This window comes from Chelonia mydas, chromosome 3 (genome assembly GCF_015237465.2).
Source record: "Chelonia mydas isolate rCheMyd1 chromosome 3, rCheMyd1.pri.v2, whole genome shotgun sequence".
Lineage (NCBI taxonomy): Eukaryota > Metazoa > Chordata > Testudines > Cheloniidae > Chelonia > Chelonia mydas.
Genome location: NC_057851.1, coordinates 28,961,365 through 28,982,848, shown reverse-complemented (window position 1 = coordinate 28,982,848; position 21,484 = coordinate 28,961,365). Strand labels below are relative to the sequence as shown.

The 21,484-nt window shown below is 41.7% G+C and overlaps 2 protein-coding genes across 6 annotated transcripts in view; one reads left to right on the top strand and one right to left on the bottom strand.

The window, feature by feature from the left end:
* Positions 1-21,484, top strand: part of HPCAL1 (hippocalcin like 1) — a 103,278-nt gene that overhangs the window by 51,188 nt on the left and 30,606 nt on the right. The window lies entirely within an intron of this gene.
* Positions 12,573-15,317, bottom strand: LOC102932710 (zinc finger BED domain-containing protein 5-like). The gene is given in 3 exon segments (XM_043541916.1): positions 12,573-13,811; positions 13,814-13,999; positions 15,285-15,317. Coding segments are annotated over 3 exon segments (1,458 nt in total).

Genomic DNA, 21,484 nt, shown 5'->3' with positions numbered 1-21,484 from the left:
CTTTCATTATAACACATATTTCCTTAACCAAACTTAAGAGAATGTTAATTCTTTAATTTTATACTTATCCCACAGTAAGTGAGTGTAATATGCATAAAAGACATCGGATTGACAGACCTTTAATTCAGGTCTTCTGTCCAAGAAGGAACACAGTGAAGAGATTCTTGTTTTGTTCCAGGTAGGAACCTGCAGAGATGAAAAGGTCAGTTTCTACCTCCATGTAGTATTTGGCTTCACTGCTGAGACTACCATTGAGTGCCAGTTGTGTCTGTGATGTTCATCTCTAATGTTGAATGGGCATTGGAGAGTAGCTGATAAAATACAGACAAGGCGATTGGTCAGAATTGAAACTGTATTGTAGTACTATTTTGTGGAATGTCTCCAGCGTAGCAGAGGACCTAATGCTGTGCTACCCAGTGTCTTATTGCTGCTAAATACTCATTTTTTGTAGTACACTCAGTAAAAGTGGTTACTAGGATTTTCATTTGTATTATGACCAAACCCCTTAGCCTCACAAGTAGGGTTTATAAGCTACACAGCTCCATAGATACAAGAAAAATCTAATGAAGATGTGGAAAAACAACTGTGTTGTCTGCCTACATTGGGATGTGAGCACCTGTCCACACTAGGATAAAAGGTATTTTTAACCATAGGATAGATGAGTCAAGTTGTATTTTAACATGTAATAGTTGGTCAAGGTGTGAGCCCTTGGCTCCTTCTTAGGCTACAATGCAACCGGCTAGTATATTTTTAAAATACAGCTTACCCTATTTACATTAGGATTTTAAAGTGTGTTAGCTAACCTGTTTTAAAAATGCACCTTTTTATGCTAGTGTGGACAGGCCTGAGAGTTTGCCTAGAGTAGGACTTTTATCCTGGATAACCAGCTACTTCAGCTTCCAGCTATCTCTGTCTCTACAGGTTCTCATATTGCCGTCCATGTCCATAGTGCTGGAGACTGGGTTTCTGTGTGTCTAAAAGATATACATCAGCAGTCTTACCTTGCACAATTCTATAATGACACAGTTAAATTTATTCTTTTAAAAGCAAAAACCAGTAGCTAGATGCCAAAAAATCAATGTGGATGCCATTTTAGGGTTGTGATTTTTAATGTCAGGATTGTCTTGGTGTGACATTTTTATTATGATTCTCATAGCAATGCTAACTTGTCCACACTGCCAAAGTAGTATATTTATTATCTTAGGTATTAATGCACACCTTCAACTAACTTGAAAGAGCATAGCCGTTAAAGGAGATGGGACAAGGATACTATAAGGCTGGCTGTTACAGAACTTTACAGCATTTGCAACAATCTGCCATAAAGATGGTGTCGTGATTAATTAGACTCACAGTTCCTAGGTTGTCTGAAATGTTCATGCCTGTTCTAATAATGACCTCTTCTGACACTTGTTTTCAGTTTAAACCGAATTTAGTACAGTTTGAATTACTGCAGAAAGGATTTATTTTACTTGTGCTCACTGCAACAAGTGGCTGAAAAGGGAATATTTAAGTCTATACCATACATGTCCTGAACATGTAGTAGTTATGCAAATTCTGCCAACCAATTGACACATCAGATAAACTTCTTTGCCACTTGAAAGATTTAGTGCAAAAATCTTGCTGCATTAGGAGTAAAGAAACGCCCAAATTCTAAACCAGCAAACTTTTAGGAAGTCTTGGGCACTTGGCACTGAGCTGTCTTGGGATTTCCCTTTGTTTTAGCTTTGAAATGTCATACCAGAAATTCCCATGAAGGCAACACACACACTCGCATCTGGCAAGTCATGCAGCTGACTCCTGAGTTTGTCTAGGAGCAACAGACTGGTACAGTTTCCAAAATCTGACCGTTTCTTTCTGCCTATGCATCTAAAAATGTATCTGGAGCACTCCACTTCCATCTTGACTACTGCAGCCACCTCCTCTGTGATGCTTCTTGTCCTGTTCCTTTGAAAATGTGGCTGCTAGGATCATTTTCTTTTTCCTGTTGCTCTGACCCCACAGCCTCCTCTCTTTGGAAGTCTTCATTGTTTCACCATATCAAGTTCAAGCTTCTTGCCCTCCTCTTCAGCGCCTCAGACGGCTCTGCTCCTTCCTACTCATCCTGTCTTGTCTCTTACTTGACACCCACATAGACTCTGGAACTCATTGCCATGTGCAGTCATTGCCACCAAAAATTTAGCAAAGGTCAGAAAAAGATTGGTCATTTATATGGATAACAAGAATATGCAGAGTTAAATTAATGATCGTTGAAATTTTTGAAGGCATATTAAACCTATCTCTATTAGAGATCAGAATGAGACCTAAAAATGTGAAGGGCAGATTATCCCACATCTGCCTAACATGGGGTTCTTATGCCATCTTCCAAAGCATCTGGTTCTGGCCAGTGTCAGAGACAGGATACTGAACTAGTTGGACCTGAGGTCTGATCTAGTGTGGCAATTCCTATGTTCCATGCTCCCTGCCGTCTATCCTGCAATTGATGCCAGCCTGTTTGATCTACCTTTTTGTGAGCTTGTCGCACAGTCATCTGTGCTTTCTTTCATGCTGCCCCTTATACATGGAACATCCTCCTTGAATTAACCCTTAAGGCACCTACCTTTCTCCTCCAAATCCCTTTGCAAGACCCACACCTGACACCTGCAACAACTCTGCAGATGTTTGGTCATGCATCAGTGGGGGACAGCTGATCTTTGTGTTTAAAAAACATAAACAAAAAAGTATCTTCAGGAACTTCAGTTCAGGTTGTTCTGTAGATAGTCATACAATCCTAATTATTATTAATCTCTTCCCTTCTCTTCTTGTCTCTAGTTAGACTGTAAACTGTTTGGGCCCAGGACTTTCTGTTAATCTGTATGTACAACACCTTGCACAACAGACAATCAGATCCTGACTGGGGCCTCCAAGCACTGCCGCCATATAAACAAGACTCCCTCTTCTTGTTCCCCTACACTATGTTTCAGTGTGGTATAATCTAACCTCTGTGGGGGAGAGGATACATCATCAGTCCAACCCGGTGCCACCATTCAGGCTCAGTGTAATAAAACAATTTGCAGTGCTCTAACTGAATGTAAAACTTAATTATATTTAGCATATGTTGTGAATCTTCTTTTCAGTGGGGGAGACGGGAAACCTGAGCTAAGGCCTTAAAGCATCCGCTATTTTTGCTAAATATGTACACTAGTACGTTTTCTTTTCATGCCTTCTCTTTAAGGCTAGCCGTGTTTTTTGTGCAGTTCATACTACAGCAGATTGCAAATGGCTCAGCTGTAAGAAGAAGCAGCTGCTTTTATTATTTTCAGTGTAGCCTACTTTTTCTGGAGGGAAGCCAGGTGACATGTTTTCACAACACTGCGTAAAGTAATGATCTATGCATCTCATGCCTTTGCTTGATAGGCTTATCTTTCATCAATGCAGGGATCTTGAGAGGCTTTTTACCAGTGCTTGGTGTAGGGTCTCCTCCTCTCCCCCCCCCCCCCCCCCCCCCCCCCCCCCAATTCTTAAGATGTTGGAAGAGCTTTAAGTATAAAAACCAGTATAAGTAGGGGGAGGGGGGATGTGTGAGTGAATAAGTGGGTTTATGTGTAGTTTTGTTTTTACTTTTCAAAGTTCTAAAAATAAATTCTTTGCTAGTTTCCAGCCCTTGCCTCCACTTCCTGGAGCAGACACACAGCAGACAGCCTCTCAGCTAGAGCGGTGGTGAGACTGTCATAAGTGGGGGAACTTTTCTCCTGCCTCCCATCCGGCTCCAGCTGATGGTAGGGTTTGAGTGGAGCTGGCTGCAGCATGCTTCCAGCTGCTCCCCTTGTGTGCCCATCCCTCTAACTTTACTTGCATGCCCGGGGGGGAGAGAAGTGACTTTTTCTCTCTGCCCACCTGGCTTGGGGAGCCCCAGCAGGAATATGGGGAATGGTTGGTTGTATCTGCTCTAAACCACTACCATTCTCCCCTCCAAAGCAGGCTGGTCCCTAGAATGTGATAGTGCTGCCTAGATGTCCTGGTTCTGCTTGCTCCTTTGTAAGCACCACCATGAGAGATGAGGAGCTAGGCTGCCCTTCCTCCCACTGCTCTCTGAGTCTTGAAATGGGGGTGTCCAGTGAAGAGGCAGACTCATCTGGCCATTCCCCCTCTCCCTCACTTCTGGGTGGGGGTGCCAGGTGGGAAATGGTAAGGGCACATTGCTTTTCCTGGGGGTGGATTGGGAGGTATCTTCCCAGGCGCCCCCCCCCCCCCCCCCCGCCAGCCTTCGCAGCAAATCAGCAGCTGTGATCTGGCCTCCCAAAGCTGGAGGAATGGGGGATAGCTCCTTCCCTGTGACAGGTCTCTGCAAAGACACTGCTCTACTTCCCAGTGTCACTAGCACAGTAACTTCAGCTCCCGCCTCTAACCAGGAGGTAGAGACAGGGACTGTAGATTAACAAGGAAGATCTAGAAATAAAGGGTGCAGGAGTTTGTTTGGGTTTTTACCCTCAATTCTGTGGCACCATTGATCATATATATTTGCATTGCATATATACTGTATGAATATGTATGTAGATATCACATATGTAGTGTGTATATACTAGAATTAGTGAATATATATATATAAAAAACACCCAGAAAAACACCACAAGCTCACAGGGCTTTTTGGACCTGATGATTCACGAGTCAGCGAATTTTATACCACTTATTAGTCCAGGCAGAAAATATTGCCCCTCCTGGAACTCAGATGTGTAAATTTGTGGAGGAAAGGAGGAATCATTTGTGTCGTTGGTGGTTTTACTGCCTAAAAACCAAGCAAGCCACAGTGCTCTGGAAGGTATTCAGGGGGGTTGGAATGTTATAAGAAATTATGGATTAGTAGATAGATTAAAGCTACATAACTGATGTATATCACATGGATGTTTCTGTGACATACATGTATATAATTACTTCATCCAGCACTATAATTCAGCTGCTCCTATGGAGAAACAGAGCTAGTGTTAAATGGCCTAGTCCTGCAGATATTTATTCACATTAGTAACTTTTAATCTTGTGGGCAATGGGACTTAAGTAGTTACTTGTGTGTGTTTGCTGGTCAGGCCCTACCAATATTCAGACACACAACCTACAGTAGAACCTCAGAGTTGTGAACACCTCAGGAATGGAGGTTGTTTGTAACTCTGAAGTGTTTGTAACTGTGAATGAAACATTATGGCTGTTCTTTCAAAAGCTTACAACTGAACATTGACTTAATACAGCTTTGAAACTTTACTGTGCAGAAAAAAATGCTGCTTTTAACCATCTTAATTTAAATGAAACAAGCACAGAGAGTTTCCTTACCTTGTCAAATATTTCCCTTTATTTTTGTAGTAGTTTACATTTAACACAGTTCTGTACCGCGTTTGCTTCTTTTTTGTGGGGATCTCTCCTGCTGCCTGATTGTGTACTTCTGTTTTCAAATGAGGGGTGTGGTTGACTGGTCAGTTCTTAACTCTGGTGTTCGTAACTCTGAGGTTTTACTGTAACCGTGTCAGACAGGAAGTGAAGTATACTGTATCTGATTGAAACTACAGGGGAAACTGAAGTCAGGCAGAAAGTAATTACCCAATTTGGATGGGGCACAAATACTAATGCCCCATATCTTGTAAAATGTATGACTAAAAGAGCACCTTTCTCTCCTTTTGTACAATAATGGTACAGTCTTATTTAGTGAGGCATTTCTTAGATACAGCATTGAATGTAGAACAGCTTAAACTGAAAACTGATATGATTGCCTAAAATGGCATGTGGCCCATCTGTGACTGCTAGTAGCAAATATTCACAACAGCCAGAGATGGGACGCTAGATGGGGAGGACTCTGAGTTACTACAGAGAAATCTTTCCCAGGAGTCTGACTGATGGGTCTTGCTGACATACTCAGGGTTCATCTGATCACCATATTTGAGATTAGGAAGGAATTTTCCCCAGGTCAGATTAGCAGAGACCCTGAGTGCGGGGAAAGGGGGTCACCTTCCTCTGCAGTATGAGGCACGGGTCACTTGCTGGTTTAAACTAGACTAAACAGTGGATTCTCTGTAACTAGAAATCTTTAAATCGTGTTTTGAGGACTGCAGGAACTTAGACAGAGGTTAGGGGTCTATTACAGGAGAGGGCAGGTGAGGTTCTGTGGCATGCAATGAGCAGGAGGTCAGACTAGATGATCACAATGGTCCCTTCTGGCCTTAAATTCTGTGAGGTCTATAACAAAGCTGCAATGCACACAGTAGATATTTTTAGTTGAAGATACTCTGTTTACAGGAAAGTGTTTCGCTTGTTAATAGCCTTATCCTGGACTCTCCTGAGTGTATTGTGCCTTACTAAACCCAGATGAAATGCAAGTTTTTTTTTTTACCTGTGTGCACATGTGTATGCGACACACACATAGAGATAAAAAATTCTCCCAGATGTATTTGGTTCATAATTGTGCATATGTACAAATAAAATGGGACCCCTACCTGGGATATTCTATCTACTACCCAAGATCCATAAACCTGGAAATCCTGGGCGCCCCATCATCTCAGGCATTGGCACCCTGACAGCAGGATTGTCTGGCTATGTAGACTTCCTCCTCAGGCCCTACGCTACCAGCACTCCCAGCTATCTTCGAGACACCACTGACTTCCTAAGGAAACTACAATCCATCGGTGATCTTCCTGATAACACCATCCTGGCCACTATGGATGTAGAAGCCCTCTACACCAACATTCCACACAAAGATGGACTACAAGCCGTCAGGAACAGTATCCCCAATAATGTCACGGCAAACCTGGTGGCTGAACTTTGTGACTTTGTCCTCATCCATAACTATTTCACATTTGGGGACAATGTATACCTTCAAATCAGCAGCACTGCTATGGATACCCGCATGGCCCCACAATATGCCAACATTTCTATGGCTGACTTAGAATAACGCTTCCCCAGCTCTCGTCCCCTAATGCCCTTACTCGCACTATATTGATGACATCTTCATCATCTGGACCCATGGAAAAGAAGCCCTTGAGGAATTCCACCATGATTTTAACAATTTCCGTCCCACCATCAACCTCAGCCTGGACCAGTCCACACAAGAGATCCACTTCCTGGACACTACGGTGCTAATAAGCGATGGTCACATAAACACCACCCTATACCGGAAACCTACTGACCGCTGTTCCTACCTGCATGCCTCCAGCTTTCACCCAGACCACACCACACGATCCATCATCTTTACCAAGCTTTACGATACAACCGCATTTGCTCCAACCCCTCAGACAGAGACAAACACCTACAAGATCTCTATCAAGCATTCTTACAACTACAATACCCACCTGCTGAAATGAAGAAACAAATTGACAGAGCCAGAAGAGTACCCAGAAGTCACCTACTACAGGACAGGCCCAACAAAGAAAATAACAGAACGCCACTAGCCATTACCTTCAGCCCCCAACTAAAACCTCTCCAACGCATCATCCCCACAACCTATCCTGAAGGACGACCCATCACTCACAGATCTTGGGAGACAGGCCAGTCCTTGCCTACAGACAGCCCCCCAACCTGAAGCAAATACTCACCAGCAACCACATACCACACAACAAAGCCACTAACCCAGGAACCTATCCTTGCAACAAAGCCCGTTGCCAACTGTGTCCACATATCTGTTCAGGGGACACCATCCTAGGGCCTAATCACATCAGCCACACTATCAGAGGCTCGTTCACCTGCACATCTACGTATGTGATATATGCCATCATGTGCCAGCAATGCCCCTCTGCCATGTACATTGGTCAAACTGGACAGTCTCTACGTAAAAGAATAAATGGACACAAATCAGATGTCAAGAATTATAACATTCATAAACCAGTCAGAGAACTCTTCAGTGTCTCTTGTCACTCGATTACAGACCTAAAAGTCGCAATATTACAACAAAAAGACTTCAAAAACAGACTCCAACGAGAGAATGCTGAATTGGAATTAATTTGCAAACTGGATACAATTAACTTAGGCTTGAATAGAGACTGGGAGTGGATGGGTCATTACACAAAGTAAAACTATTTCCCCATGTTTATTTCCCCACCCCCCACTGTTCCTCAGACGTTCCTGTTAACTGCTGGAAATGGCCCCCCTTGATTATCACTACAAAAGGTTCTCCTCTGCCCCCCCCCCCCCCCCGCTCTCCCGCTGGTAATAACTCATCTTAAGTGATCACTCTCGTTACAGTGTGTATGATAACACCCATTTTTTCATGTTCTGTGTGTATATAAATCTCCTCACTGTATTTTCCACTGAATGCATCCGATGAAGTGAGCTGTAGCTCACGAAAGCTTATGCTCAAATAAATTGGTTAGTCTCTAAGGTGTCACAAGTACTCCTTTTCTTTTTGCGAATACAGACTAACACGGCTGCTACTCTGAAACCTTATTTATTAAGGTTCTTGTTCAGATTTTAGTTAGTCTAGCAGTTACCTTTAGCTTTTCTGGCAAGTGTGTTTAGATTCACTAAAGTAATAGCTCCTAGCCCTGTTGGTTATTGGTCTAATTAAAATATGTTAAACAGTTATTGAACAGCTCTGTTAAAAATTGTTGGAGAGATTAATTTTAGCTGCTGCATGATGAATCTTTTTCAGTATTACTTCCATGAATGAGATTGCCAGTGTGCATTTCAGCAATTATCACAGTAAGAACATTGAAGGAAATTTGTATGCAGGAAACAAGTTAGCAGAAATGTCAAATTACATTTGAAATACAAACTATTAATATGTTGTAATGTTAGTATTATCAGTGTCCAAAAGTCACTGGGCACTTTCAGAACAAACCTAAAAAATCAGTGGGCAAAATAAATCACAGAGAAAACAAGAAAAACCCATTTTCCTCACCCTCAGTCCAATTAACACACACACACTCAGCAAGCATAAAATTTGAAAGTAAACCATTTTGAGCTTTGCCCTGACAGATAGCACAGATGAGCTCTGTTGTGCGAGGGGGGGGGAAATTCCAGAGACCTAGGTTTTGACTCGGCATTTAGCAGCAACCTGATTTCATCGCTGTGCATGATAATTACACACAAGGTACCAGTAGCAAGACCCTGTGAATAGGGCTTCAATTTCAAGCTTATTCTTGCAAGATGACTGATTCCAGCAAAAGCTCTTTATGAGCTTTCCAAAGCTCACACATTAGCTGCTGCTCAGAAACTGACTGCAGAGCTTTTCCTGCCCTTTTACCCTACAGTTTCTTAGTTACGTAACTGACTTAAGCATAACATTGCATCAGAGGCCTTGCTCTTCTTAACAGGTCTTAGGCATTTTTTGTTTCATCAAATTACTGTTGGAAAGCTTCATGCTGTGTGCATGTGTTTGTGATTCTGAGGGATACAGTCAATTTACATTTGGCCCAACATTTATATTTTTGTGAAAGTTTTATAAAATATAAACACAATGAAAATGTTTCCACAACTTATTAAATTACATTGAAAATCATCACTAATAAATTTTTAAAAATACTTTAGTAGCATTTGAAATCCCAGAAATTGCTTCAGTCACCCTGAAAGTGAAATACACTGTTTTTTTTTAATTTTTGTATTTATTTATCTATTTATTTATGAAGTTGAGAGAAATGCAGAGTAAGCAGAGCATAACTAATGAAAATCTGAGAATGAAAGTTTTTACTTTTAATGCTTTAAGAGGGTGCTAGTAACACATTTGTTTATAACATGGATCTTAAATTAATAGTGTCACCTTTAAATTTAGTATTCGATTTTAAAAAGAGTTTTTGGGGAAATGCCTTTCAAATATTGGAGCCTGGTTTAGCTGTGTGTATGGCCTTCCAATTGACGGAGATTTCTGTAAAAGCAAGCACTATACAGATTTTTCTTGTATGTTTTTACATCACACAGATAATTAAATCAGTTGTGTCTCTGTTAGGGTCTGGTCCTGCCTTTGTTTACCTTACAAGGCTGTGGAGAGGATCAGTTTGTGTTTGCATAACTCTTTGAAAAACATTCACCAAATAAATGCTAAACGCTACTAGATACTAGCAGGAAAAATCCCCATTAACTGTCTGCATATCTGATGGCAGGATTTGGCCCTTAAAAACACAAAGCATCTGTAATTTCTTGTGGGGATAAACTGTTGACATTTTCCCTTTTTTATATAACCTTTCAGCTAAATTAGAATTCAGAGGAAACCTGTGTTTCCTTTGTGTTTGCTAGGCTACACTATGTACCTACCCTCTCCTTTCTTCTCATACACGCATGACGCATCGCTGCCAACTCACTTACAGAGCATTGACCTGCAGAGGAATCATCTGCCTGACCATCCTGCAGGGTTGAAGGTCTCATTCTGTGCTGTTAAGGACTTTAGAATAGTAATATATATTTATGTAGAATTTTTCATCAGTGGGTCTTAGTGATTTACAAACATTAATTAAGCCTCGTGACCATGGTGAAGTAGATGATACAACCATTTGACAGAGAGAAAGGATGGATGGTTTTGTGCTTAAAGCACTGGATTAGGAGTCAGGAGACCTGTGTTCAATTCCTGGCTCTGCCATAGATTTCCTAGGTGACCTTGGGAAAGTTACCTAATCTCTCCGTGTGTCAGTTCCCATCTGTAAATACTGGATAATACTTTTCTCTCACACGTTTTTGACTGTCTTGTCTGGTTTAGATTATACATTCCATCGGGCAGGGACTCTTACTATCTGTACGGTGCTTAGCACAATGGGTCCCTGATCTCTGTTTTGGCTTCTCTGTACAACTGTAATACAAATAACCATAATATGGACCGGGAAACTGAAAGTTTGAATGAGTTGTTCCACGGCGCACACTTGAATCAGGAGCACTGCTCCCAGACCCCTATTCTAACCCGCTGATCAATTTTCCATTCAAATTCTAGGAAAGAAATTACAACTTGGTAAGGTGTTTTTTGTTTGTTTTGTTTTGTTTTTTGTTTGGTTTTTTTCCAGGTAGATATGGCCTGTCATAAATATAAAGGGAAGGGTAACCACCTTTCTGTATATAGTGCTATAAAATCCCTCCTGGCCAGAGGCAAAATCCTTTCACCTGTAAAGGGTTAAGAGGCTAAGGTAACCCCGCTGGCACCTGCCCAAAATGGCCAATGAGGGGACAAGATTCTTTCAGATCTGGAGGGGGGGACAAAGGGTTTTGTCTGTCTGTGTGATACCTTTGCCAGGAACAGATCAAGGATGCAAGCCTTCCAACTCCTGTAAAGTTAGTAAGTAATCTAGCTAGAAAATACATTAGATTTTCTTTTGTTTAATGGCTTGTAAAATTTGCTGTGCTGGAGGAATGTGTATTCCTGTTTTTCAGTCTTTTTTTGTAACTTAAGGTTTTGCCTAGAGGGATTCTCTATGTTTTGAATCTGATTACCTTGTAAAGTATTTACCATTCTGGTTTTACAGAGGTGATTCTTTTACCTTTTCTTTAAATAAAATTTTTCTTTTTTTTAAGAACCTGATTGATTTTTTCATTGTTCTTAAGATCCAAGGGTTTGGGTCTGTGTTCACCTGTACCAATTGGTGAGGATATTATTATCACGCCTTCCCCAGGAAAGTAGGTATAGGGCTTGGGGGGATATTTTGGGAGAAGATGTGTCCAAGTGGTCTCTTTCCCTGTTCTTTGTTTAAATCGCTCGGTGGTGGCAGCATACTGTTCAAGGACAAGGCAAAGTTTGTACCTTGGGGAAGTTTTTAACCTAAGCTGATAAGAATAAGTTTAGGGGATCTTTCATGCAGGTCCCCACATCTGTACCCTAGAGTTCAGAGTGGGGAAGGAACCTTGACATGGCCTCTTAAGCAAAGAAATGAGAGAGGATGATACTGGCTGTATATTATGCAGCTGTGTGTAATCATGCTTGTTGGAAGTTACTAATTTAAAATATGGTGATGGTGTGTGTGTGTGTGTGTTTCATTTGCTTTCAACTGACAGAAAGCAGCAGCCTCAAGATACAATAAATAAATTACTAGAGGGTAATACCAAGAAACAGTGTTCTACTTAAAAAAATTGTTTTTATATATACACAAACACCAAACAAATTAGATTTTTACTAGGAAAGTCTATTTTTATAAACAGAAATACAAATTTGGATTTAATGGGATTGGTGTTTCTGCGTTTTTCTATCACATATTCACTTAATATTAGGAATAATGCTGGAATGTTGAATCCTCTTGAATGTTGAATGCATGTCAGGTGCAGCATCAAGTCTATTCCTGTATTTGGTTTTTGTTGCAGTATAATACGAAAATCTCATCTCATACAAATAAGTTGTAGCAAAAGGAAGGAGCACTCGAACTACATGTTTAGCCACATTAGGGTACTCCAAAAATTATTCAGCGGAAGATCCTTTTGTTTCCAATCAGAATCAGAAATTAAGTCAGTTAGGCTTTCGTAATCGTGCGCGGTAAAGCTGACTGGTTTGGCTGTAATTACAAACTGATTTCGAACCCAAGCATTATCATCAGTAGTTATAGGAAAATATTCTAATAGAGTCACGTAAGTGCTGTAAAATGGTGGTGGAAACTTCTTCGTGGACTGTAGAATTTATTTCAGTCAGAAATTCATGTACTGTAGGGAAGCAGTCGAAGTTATTCTGTTCTATTCTGTTCTACAGAAGATGCGCAGAATTCCAGTTTCTTTTTTAACAACAAAATTTTATCCATTATAGTAAAAATGGTCACATTCTTTCCTTGAAGCGACAGATTAATTTCGTTTAATTTTGCAAAAATATCTGCAAGATACGCAAGTCTCATTAGCCACAAGGAATTTTTCAGACAGTCATTAAATTTTCGTCCTGAATTTTCTGAAGTGAAGAATACCAGTAGTTCACTACGAAGTTCAAAAAGCTTCCCAAGCACTTTTCCTCTGGATAGCCACCTCACTTCCGTATGTAAAAGAAGCGTTTTGTGCTGACTACCCATTTCCTCACACAAAATTTTAAATAACCTGGGTTGAAGTGGTCGAGATTTGACAAAACTGATTATTTGTACTGCTTCATCGAGCACAATTTTCAGATATGCTGGTGGTATTTTTTTAACTGCAAGTGCTTGTCTGTGTAGAACACGATGGCTCTTAGTGCTTTCTGGTGCCACACTTATGATTTGCATTACAGCTCCCTTAATCTTCCCGATCATTGCCCGAGCATTGTCAGTACATACATCAATACATTTTCCCCAACTAGTTTCATGCTTTCTGATAAAATTGTTGATGCAGTTTAATATTTCTTTTCCAGTCGTGTAGCTTTGCAGAGATTCATATAAGAGCAGGTCCTCTTCAATAATATTATTAAATCTATATCGGACAAATACTAGTAGCACAGCAAGTCCTGAAACGTCAGTGGACTCATCTAGCTGCAATGAATACTCGTGGCAAATTTTCAGTCGGCAAACTAGCCCTTTTTCTATGTCATCAGCAAGATCTTTACTACGGCGTGCAACAGTATTATTTGACAACTGTACAGCATCAATTTTTTTACCAGACTGCTCGCTCAACATGCACGTTACAATATCTTTTGCACAAGGCTTGATAAACTTTTCTCCAATACTGTGAGCTTCTCCGGCAAGCGCTATATGGTAACTTACTCGATAAGGTGCCTCTGTTGCACTTTCGTTGTCTGTTTTAGCAATTTTAATCATCAAAAGTTTACAATTTTCAAGTGAGTCACGCTGCCTCTTGAAAAAACTTATATCTTTGTCTTTGTACTCAGCATGCTTGGTTTCCAGATGCCTACGAAGTTTAGCAGGAGCCAATGAACTGTTTGCTAGTATTTTGTTGCTCACGACGTACTGCGCATCAGGAACATCTTTATTTCCAACACACGTACACACGTAAAACGAAAAGACAAATAACTTTCATCATACTTTTGTTTCGGTCTTTTAACACCTGCTGCTTCTTGTTTTTTGATATACTTCAGTGGAAATTCTTTCACCTTGGATAACTCACTAGTACGAATAGATTTTTCGGCAACAAAAGACTGCGATTGTTCATCCTCACTTTGAAGTGTCACAATATTTTGCTTGTTTATTTTGGCCACAGTTGGAGTACCAGAAAAACTTGCTTTTCATTTCAAAATTCCTTCTTTTAGCCACAAATCCATGGTGATTAGGTTTCGTAACAATATTTAGAAATACTGATTTTTGTCAAATTTTGTTTTCACAAATATTTATATTGTTTCGAGTGAAGCTAGTTTAGTTGTGCTTATCACACACACGGTAACGACCCACCGGTTTGAACGTGTTGAGTGAATATGTTTTATTCAACATGGCATAAAGAGAATGGTGTGTGCATACCGCTGCAGTTTGCACAGTCTCGAGCGGAAGGGGTACGACGTCACTAACTGAAACGTGCCCGAAAGGGGTAGAGACAGAGGTGAAAGTAAGCCGGTACACCCGTGCACTGTACTGGGGCAGCCTGGCTTCCCCAGGGGGCAATTTAAAGGGCCTGGGGCTCCCAGTCACTCTACTTACTTTCACCCCTGGGTAGATAGTCAACAAGCTTGCATGCTGCGTTCTCTTTATGCCATGATATTCACGGAACACCTATTCACATCGTGCGGAACACCAGTGTTCTGTGGAACACAGTTTGGGAAACGCTGACCTAGACTGTATTTCTGGCATGTGTCTGAGCTTGAACCATGAAAATCAGTGAAGTCAGTTTCATTCTTGTCTGCGGTCTGTTTCACTTTCAGGTTCTGAATGTGCAATGTTTGGATTCCAAGCACGGCAGGGGAATATCTATATGCTTTAAACCCTCTTTTTATTTGACTTTAATAGGCAATTATGGAAACACTTGACTAGTCTGAAATCTCATAAATGCTTGCTTTTTCAAAATCTAAATTTTGGCATCAAATTTGTGTCCCCCTAAAGTTCTAAATGTGATGATTCTGGGAGGAAGCAAAATATTTTCGTCTGGATTGAATCAATATTAATATTTGAGAATATAAATGTATTGAGACTAGAGTGACCAGACAACAAGTGTGAAAAATCGGGATGAGGGCGGGGGATAATAGGCACCTATATAAGATAAAGTTCCAAATATCGGTACTGTCTCTATAAAATTGGGACATCTGGTCACCCTAATTTTGACAAATTCATCCCTGAAGTCATCCGTGTAATCACACATGACTAAGTTGGACAAGTCTTCTAGGAAATTGAAACAATCCTGAACCCGCAAGGTGTGAGATAAAAATGATCTAAAATAGTTATCTGATCTGTAATTTCTCAGAATTGACCCCACTTACTAATTTATTAGCGTCACTTTTTATTTTTAAAATATCCTGCATATTGGCCTCTGTGCCTCACCCTTTTGCAGTTAAGTCTTTCAGAGGCTGCCATACTTTTCTGATGTTAGTGGTATAAAAAGTTCACATCAGTAGAGCCTTTGTTTTTTTTTTCTGTGTGACAATTATAGTTTATACAGCTGTAGAGATGTTACCCTATTAGTTAGGACTACATTCTGAAACAGGGCGGGTTGAGTACAGCAACTGTATGAACAAGTCAGGGAACTGCATGTGCACGTGGACAAAGGGCAGAAATAGCAGTGGTGCTTAAAAGTTCCCTGAATCCCTTTCACTCAGAATAGTGCTGAATGCAGCAGAACTAACCATAATTTTAGTAGCTATCCAAGGACTGTATTTTGGCCACCGTTTTTCTGCAAGTCCCTCAATGTTATCCAGTGGAGAGCCACTGTAGATCAAGGATAATGTTTGCACCTCACTTTGTAGCCCTTGCAGTATCATTAGGGTGACCCAAAGGGAAAACAGGACACCGTGTGAGGCTAGCCAGAGCGCCATCTTCCCTCTCTTCTCCCCTCCCCCGCCCCGAGGGGTGAGCCACTTGCCCGAGCTCCTCTCTCTCTCTCCCCAAGGCTGGCGTCGCTGCTCACTTGAGCCCTGCCTGCCCCCCCATCTCTGCCCCCCCCCCCCGTGTGGGGCTGGCATCACTGGTCCCCCCCCCGCGGATTCCTCTGCACCTCCATTTTTTTGACAAAAGTGGGCATTTGATTTGTTCCATTCTCTTGCCAGCTGATCAATTTGACAAATGCCGACTTTCGCCAGTAAAGTCGGGACAGCTGGGACAGGGCTTAAAAAGGGATTGTCCAGGCCAAAACGGGACATACGGTCACCCTAAGTATCATCCATAGAATGAGTTTGACGCCTCTAATCTAGGCTATCCATAAGCCAGTAGGGCATGAGGGCCACTCAGGATGCCCATACATTGGCTGACAGGTGCACACCAAAGAAAGTGTGGTTACTCACACATGACATTCAAAGCCATTGTATGATGAGAACTAGGGTTTTTTCCCCCAATATTAGCTGTAGTTGCCATAGAGCTAGGAGTTGCTATGCTTTCAGTCTGTTAGAGAAACAAGGTGGGTGAGGTAATTAATATCTTTTGTTGGACCAACTCTGTTGATGTGAGAGACAAGTTTCCAAGCTACACAAAGCTATTCTTCAGGTCTAGAGCTCTGTCTAAGCTCAAAAGCTTGTCTCTCTCTAACAAAAGATATTATCTCACCCACCCTGTCTCTCTGATGTCCTGGACCAGCACAGCTACAACACTGTCTTTTAGTCATTTAAACTAATTGCTGCTTAAAAGGCTAATGGTAGGTAGGGTAGTGCTGAGAGTCGCCACCCCGTAAAATCTCAGTGATGTTTTATGGGTGCTCCCTTGTTTTTTCCTGTTCTGTTCTATCTCACATAGTAAATGATTAACCTTTTCAATGCCTGTACAAACATTAGCTGGGAGACTACATGGTCTAGTGCCTGAGACCCTTGACTAGGAATCAGGAGACCTGTGGTCTAGTCATTGCTCTGCCACCGTACACCTGTGTGACCTTGGGAAAATCACTCCATCTCTCTCTGCCTGTTTCTCCCTTCCTCTGAGGTCTATTTAGGTTATAAACTCTTCATGGCAGGGAATGTCTCTCACTGTCTTTGTATACCACCAATGTGCAATGGAACCTTGATCTCAGTTAAAACCTCTAAATACTACAGTAATATAAATGACAAATAGTAGTAATTTAGAAATCTTATGAAAATAGCAGTATTGCCTTTATTTTTAGCATTTAGTCATTCGCTGAATGTTGCTAGAACCAGGCAGGCTGTTGTGATGGCGATTTGTTACTCTGGGACCAGCAAGACTGGGGCCTGGGGGGGTGCAAATTGTCTTTTCCATTTTTGGAGCTTGCACAGTTGTATGATTATCTCAATAAGTCAACGCAACAGATGTCTGCTCCAAACTAGTAGATAATTGCTTTGTGCTGAGCTGTTCATGAACTAATTTTTTCCTCCAGGAAGCTGCCTTTTTTTTTTTTTTTAAGGCTTTGTATGTTTTGAATTTCAAAACAGTGACCCTGGTAAATGTGTGTGTGCGTGTATACTCAGTGGTCAGTGCTTTTCCCCCAGTGTCGTCTTTTATTATTATTGTTACTCTTTTTTCACATGGCTACTTACTCTGTCTGGCATGATTTTTCCAAACCTGTGATTTCTTTCCTTCCCTCCATCATTTTCCCTTATTACATCTTCCATCCTGCTGAAGTTCTCAGGGATGCAAATTTAGACACCTTGAGCATGCATTATTTTCTTGTTTTATGTGGCAGTTTGTGCCCTCCACACACACACGGAGAATGGATTGGCAAAGAGACTACAAATGCCTTCATTTCCATGCGCCTGCTCTGGGAATGTGAATAGGTTCGGTAAAAGAGGTATAATGAAATTGCAGAATAAATTGTTGGACAAGAGAAGCTTCTTCAAATGTAAGTTGACTAAAAAAATGGCAGTGATTCTGTGTAGCAAGTAGAACTGAATGGTCTTGTGTTGTTTTCCCATTAATATAAATCTTCATTTGTTATAATGCCTAGCCCTTATGTTGGAGGGCCTGTTCCTGTTGTCCCTACGCAGACTAAACACTTTTATTGACTTCCACAGGGATCTTGCTGTGATCAGCCTCTGTTACTAAGCATTGACATTGTGCTCAGTGCTGTTCCAAGACACAAAACACAAACAGCCCCTACTCCACAGAGTTTTATCATCTAAATGATGTAGATACTGTGACAAGGTCAGGCCAGATGGCTACAGGAGAGTGATAGAAAGCAGATATATTAGCCCCAGGTTAAGTAGGTCCCTTTTTCCTGGGTAAGGTAACAGGGAAGGTTCCAGAACAATCAGGAACTTTCTGGAAACAATTAAGGCAGACAGGCTGATTAGAACACCTGCAGCCAACCAAGGAGCTGCTAGAATCAATTAAGACAGGCAGGCTAATCAGGGAACCTGGGTCTAAAAAGGAGCTCACTTCAGTTTGTGGCATGCATGCAAGGAGCTGGGATCAAGGGGTGCAAGAAGCTTAGAGTGAGAAGGTGTACTACTGGAAGTCTGAGAAGTACAAATATTATCAGACATCAGGAGGAAGGTCCTGTGGTGAGAATAAAGAAGGTGTTGGGCGGAGGCCAGGGGGAAGTAGCCGGGGGAGTTGTAGCTGTCACGCAGCTGTTACAGGAGCCACTGTAGTCATTTGCAATCCACAGGGCCCTGGGCTGGAACCCGGAATAGAGGGCGGGCCTGGGTTCCCTCCATCCCCCCCAACTCCCTGCTTGATACCAGAGGAGTTGACCTGGACTGTGGGTTCCACCAGAGGGGCCTGTTCCCAGATCCACTAGGTGGATCAGCAGAGACTGCGGGGATTATTGTTCTTCCTTTTCCCCATGCTAGCCAGTGATAAGGGTAACTGAGTGAACAGCAGATTTGAGCCACGAAAGTGGCCAAACTGAGGGCTGCAATGAACCTCTGAGGTGAGCAAATCTGCCAATAAGCGCAGGGCCCACCAAGGCAGAGGAGGCACTTGGTCACAATACAAAGCAGACAGGATGTATTGGGAGCCCCAGTGGGGAGGGAATCACTAGAAGATATGCATGTGTGTAGCAATATGAAATGCACACATTTAAATATAAAAGTGTGTATTCTAATAATTGACTCGCTTCTTGTGGAGGCCACGGGAAAAGTGAGTCTTCTAGAGGTGATTTGAATGGAGTAAGGTTAGTGGCTTGGCAGATCAGCATTCTATCCATAGAGCACGGGGGGGGCGGGGGAAGGAAGCCACGTGGATGGCTGCATCAAAGCACAGTGGGCTTAAAAGTGGATGTGGTGGGAAAAGCAACACTCCTTACATGTGACGTGAACATGTTGGTTCTTTTGTTGGGTCATGGTGTATTCAGGTAAGTGTACATCGTAGATCTCTTATTTATATATCTTCCCTTGATTGTTGGTTAACATAGTGACTGATTATGCAGTAGTGCACGTCTCCTTAAGGGGAATCCAGAGAGCTGACTGTGACTCTTCATATATCTAGTGAGTTGTGATCTGTAAAACTCTAGCTGTATTGGAATCGTATGAAACTTTCCTGTTTCCATTGGTGAGGTAATTACACTTTAAATATATATATATATATTTATTGGGTAAGCCTCTACCAGAGCAGAGAAATCAGATGTAGCATGGCAAAAAAACCACATCTCATTTTCAATCAATACAGCTTGGTTTTCACCAGCACTCGAGGAGGTTTATTTAAAGCTCTGTGTTCCATAGAAGAGATGAGGAAGTAGGAAGTGCTTCCTCCCAGTAGACCTCTGTCCAAATTCCAGTGGTGCTTTTGTGTGTTTCTCTGCAACCCCACCCCAGTTTGGAGCTGCTCCAAAATCATATCTAGAGTCTGCTTTGGAATTGTTTAAATGGTTCATCCTTAGACATGTATCCGTTCCTTTCTAAAATAGAATGTTTCCTAAATGAAAAGTCAGATGGTGTGTAAGGTCTTGGAATGACCTATTTGAATAAGTGTCTGATTCTCTGTCCCTTCTCCCATTGCTTATGTTTTGGAGCCTTGCCAGTGAGGAAAGGAAATGCAGGAGTTGTTTCCATTGAGAACGTGAATCACATTTTCTGATACTTTGTTCAATTTTTAATCATTTAATCGTGAAATAGTCTGTGCTAATGGTAACCTATTTTCACTGGAGGGAATAGTCCAGAAGCCGTGCATCCATCTGTAAGGCCAAGGAGTGATTTCATTAAACTCTTGTGCTGCAATGATAACATTTAAAGTTTAAATGCAAAATTTAAACAGCTGAACAGATCAGGAGAATAAAAATACCTCAGATCCTTTTTAGGTGCTGTCTGTTCTGTTCAGAAGGTGGAGTGCAAGTGATGGTAATATTCCTATCTAGACTGTAGGTCAGAAAGGAGGCGAGAGTGAGTTGGCCAGCATTTACAGAATTAGCGAGAGGAAGAAAGAGAAGATGAATATGGAAAATTCCAGCCCTGAGCAATGCCCCTCCCAAGATCTATACTGCTTCTGACTCCTTGGAATTGAGGACATGAAGGTTCCTTTCCACCAATCTGTAGGAGCCCTCAGTGTTAGCACTCAACCTTGAAGCCCGTAAAGTTCCAAATATTGATGCTAATTCCAGGTCTTATAACCCACTGGGTCACAGTAATATATTCCCTATCCCTTGATTCTTAATTTACTACAAACAAAATGTAATAAACAAGGCTCAAGGTAAGAGAGGCACCTACCCGATTGCATGCCCAAAGAAAAACACTGCCTCACTGGCCCTGTCTGTGCAGAGAGAATGTGTCACCTTAGAAAATGTGTTAATGGTATGGTATTAAACATGACTTTGCCCCTACGGGTTAATCACAACCTGCAAATGCATTTTAAAAGCACAACTGTCCAGGTCCGCACTAAGGAGAAAATCATGTTTAAGATTGTACTTATTGAAATGTGTTACAAACAGTGTTAATGTGATGCATGCTCCCAGCATAGACAGGACCTTTGAAAATGCCAAGGTATGGGGAAGTGGGCATAAATCAGGGCATGTCTACACTGCTGCGTAAACCCAGGGCGAGTAGAATTCGAGTTAGGAGATTCTGGGTTTGTTAACCTAGGGCTTGAGTGTCTATACTTATTTGTAACCCCGTGTTAGGAATTGTTGAACCCCGGGGCTCCAGCTTCTACATTGTATTATATGGGCCCAAGTCCAACCACCCATATCCCAGACTTCCTAGGACCCTCCCAAAATATGGCCACTTTGTTCGTGGTGCAGTGTGAAGAAACTTCGTTCTCCACCAAACTTGACTGTCCAGAGGACAAGGCCTAGAAGCTGTGGACACCACAGTGTAATGTACGTGGGGAGGTGCTACACATCTTTAATGGACGCTGATAGTTTCACTCTCAATCATTTCTGGTTGGGTTTCTTTAGGGGTATTTACTCAAAGTCCACACGTGATTACTGTGTGTGTGGTGTGGCAGGACCCTGGCACAGGCTAGCAAGCTGGGTACGTTCCCAGGGTCCTCAGCAGGCTTATACTAGGACAGCTAGCCCATGCTGAAGACATACTTATGTAAGGCAGCCACCACAGAAAAGTACTATTTCTTATTCCAGAAGTTAAGCGATATTTTTTTTAAATATCTATAGCCTTTATGGTTGTAAAGGGAATTTGTTAAATATAAAGCAT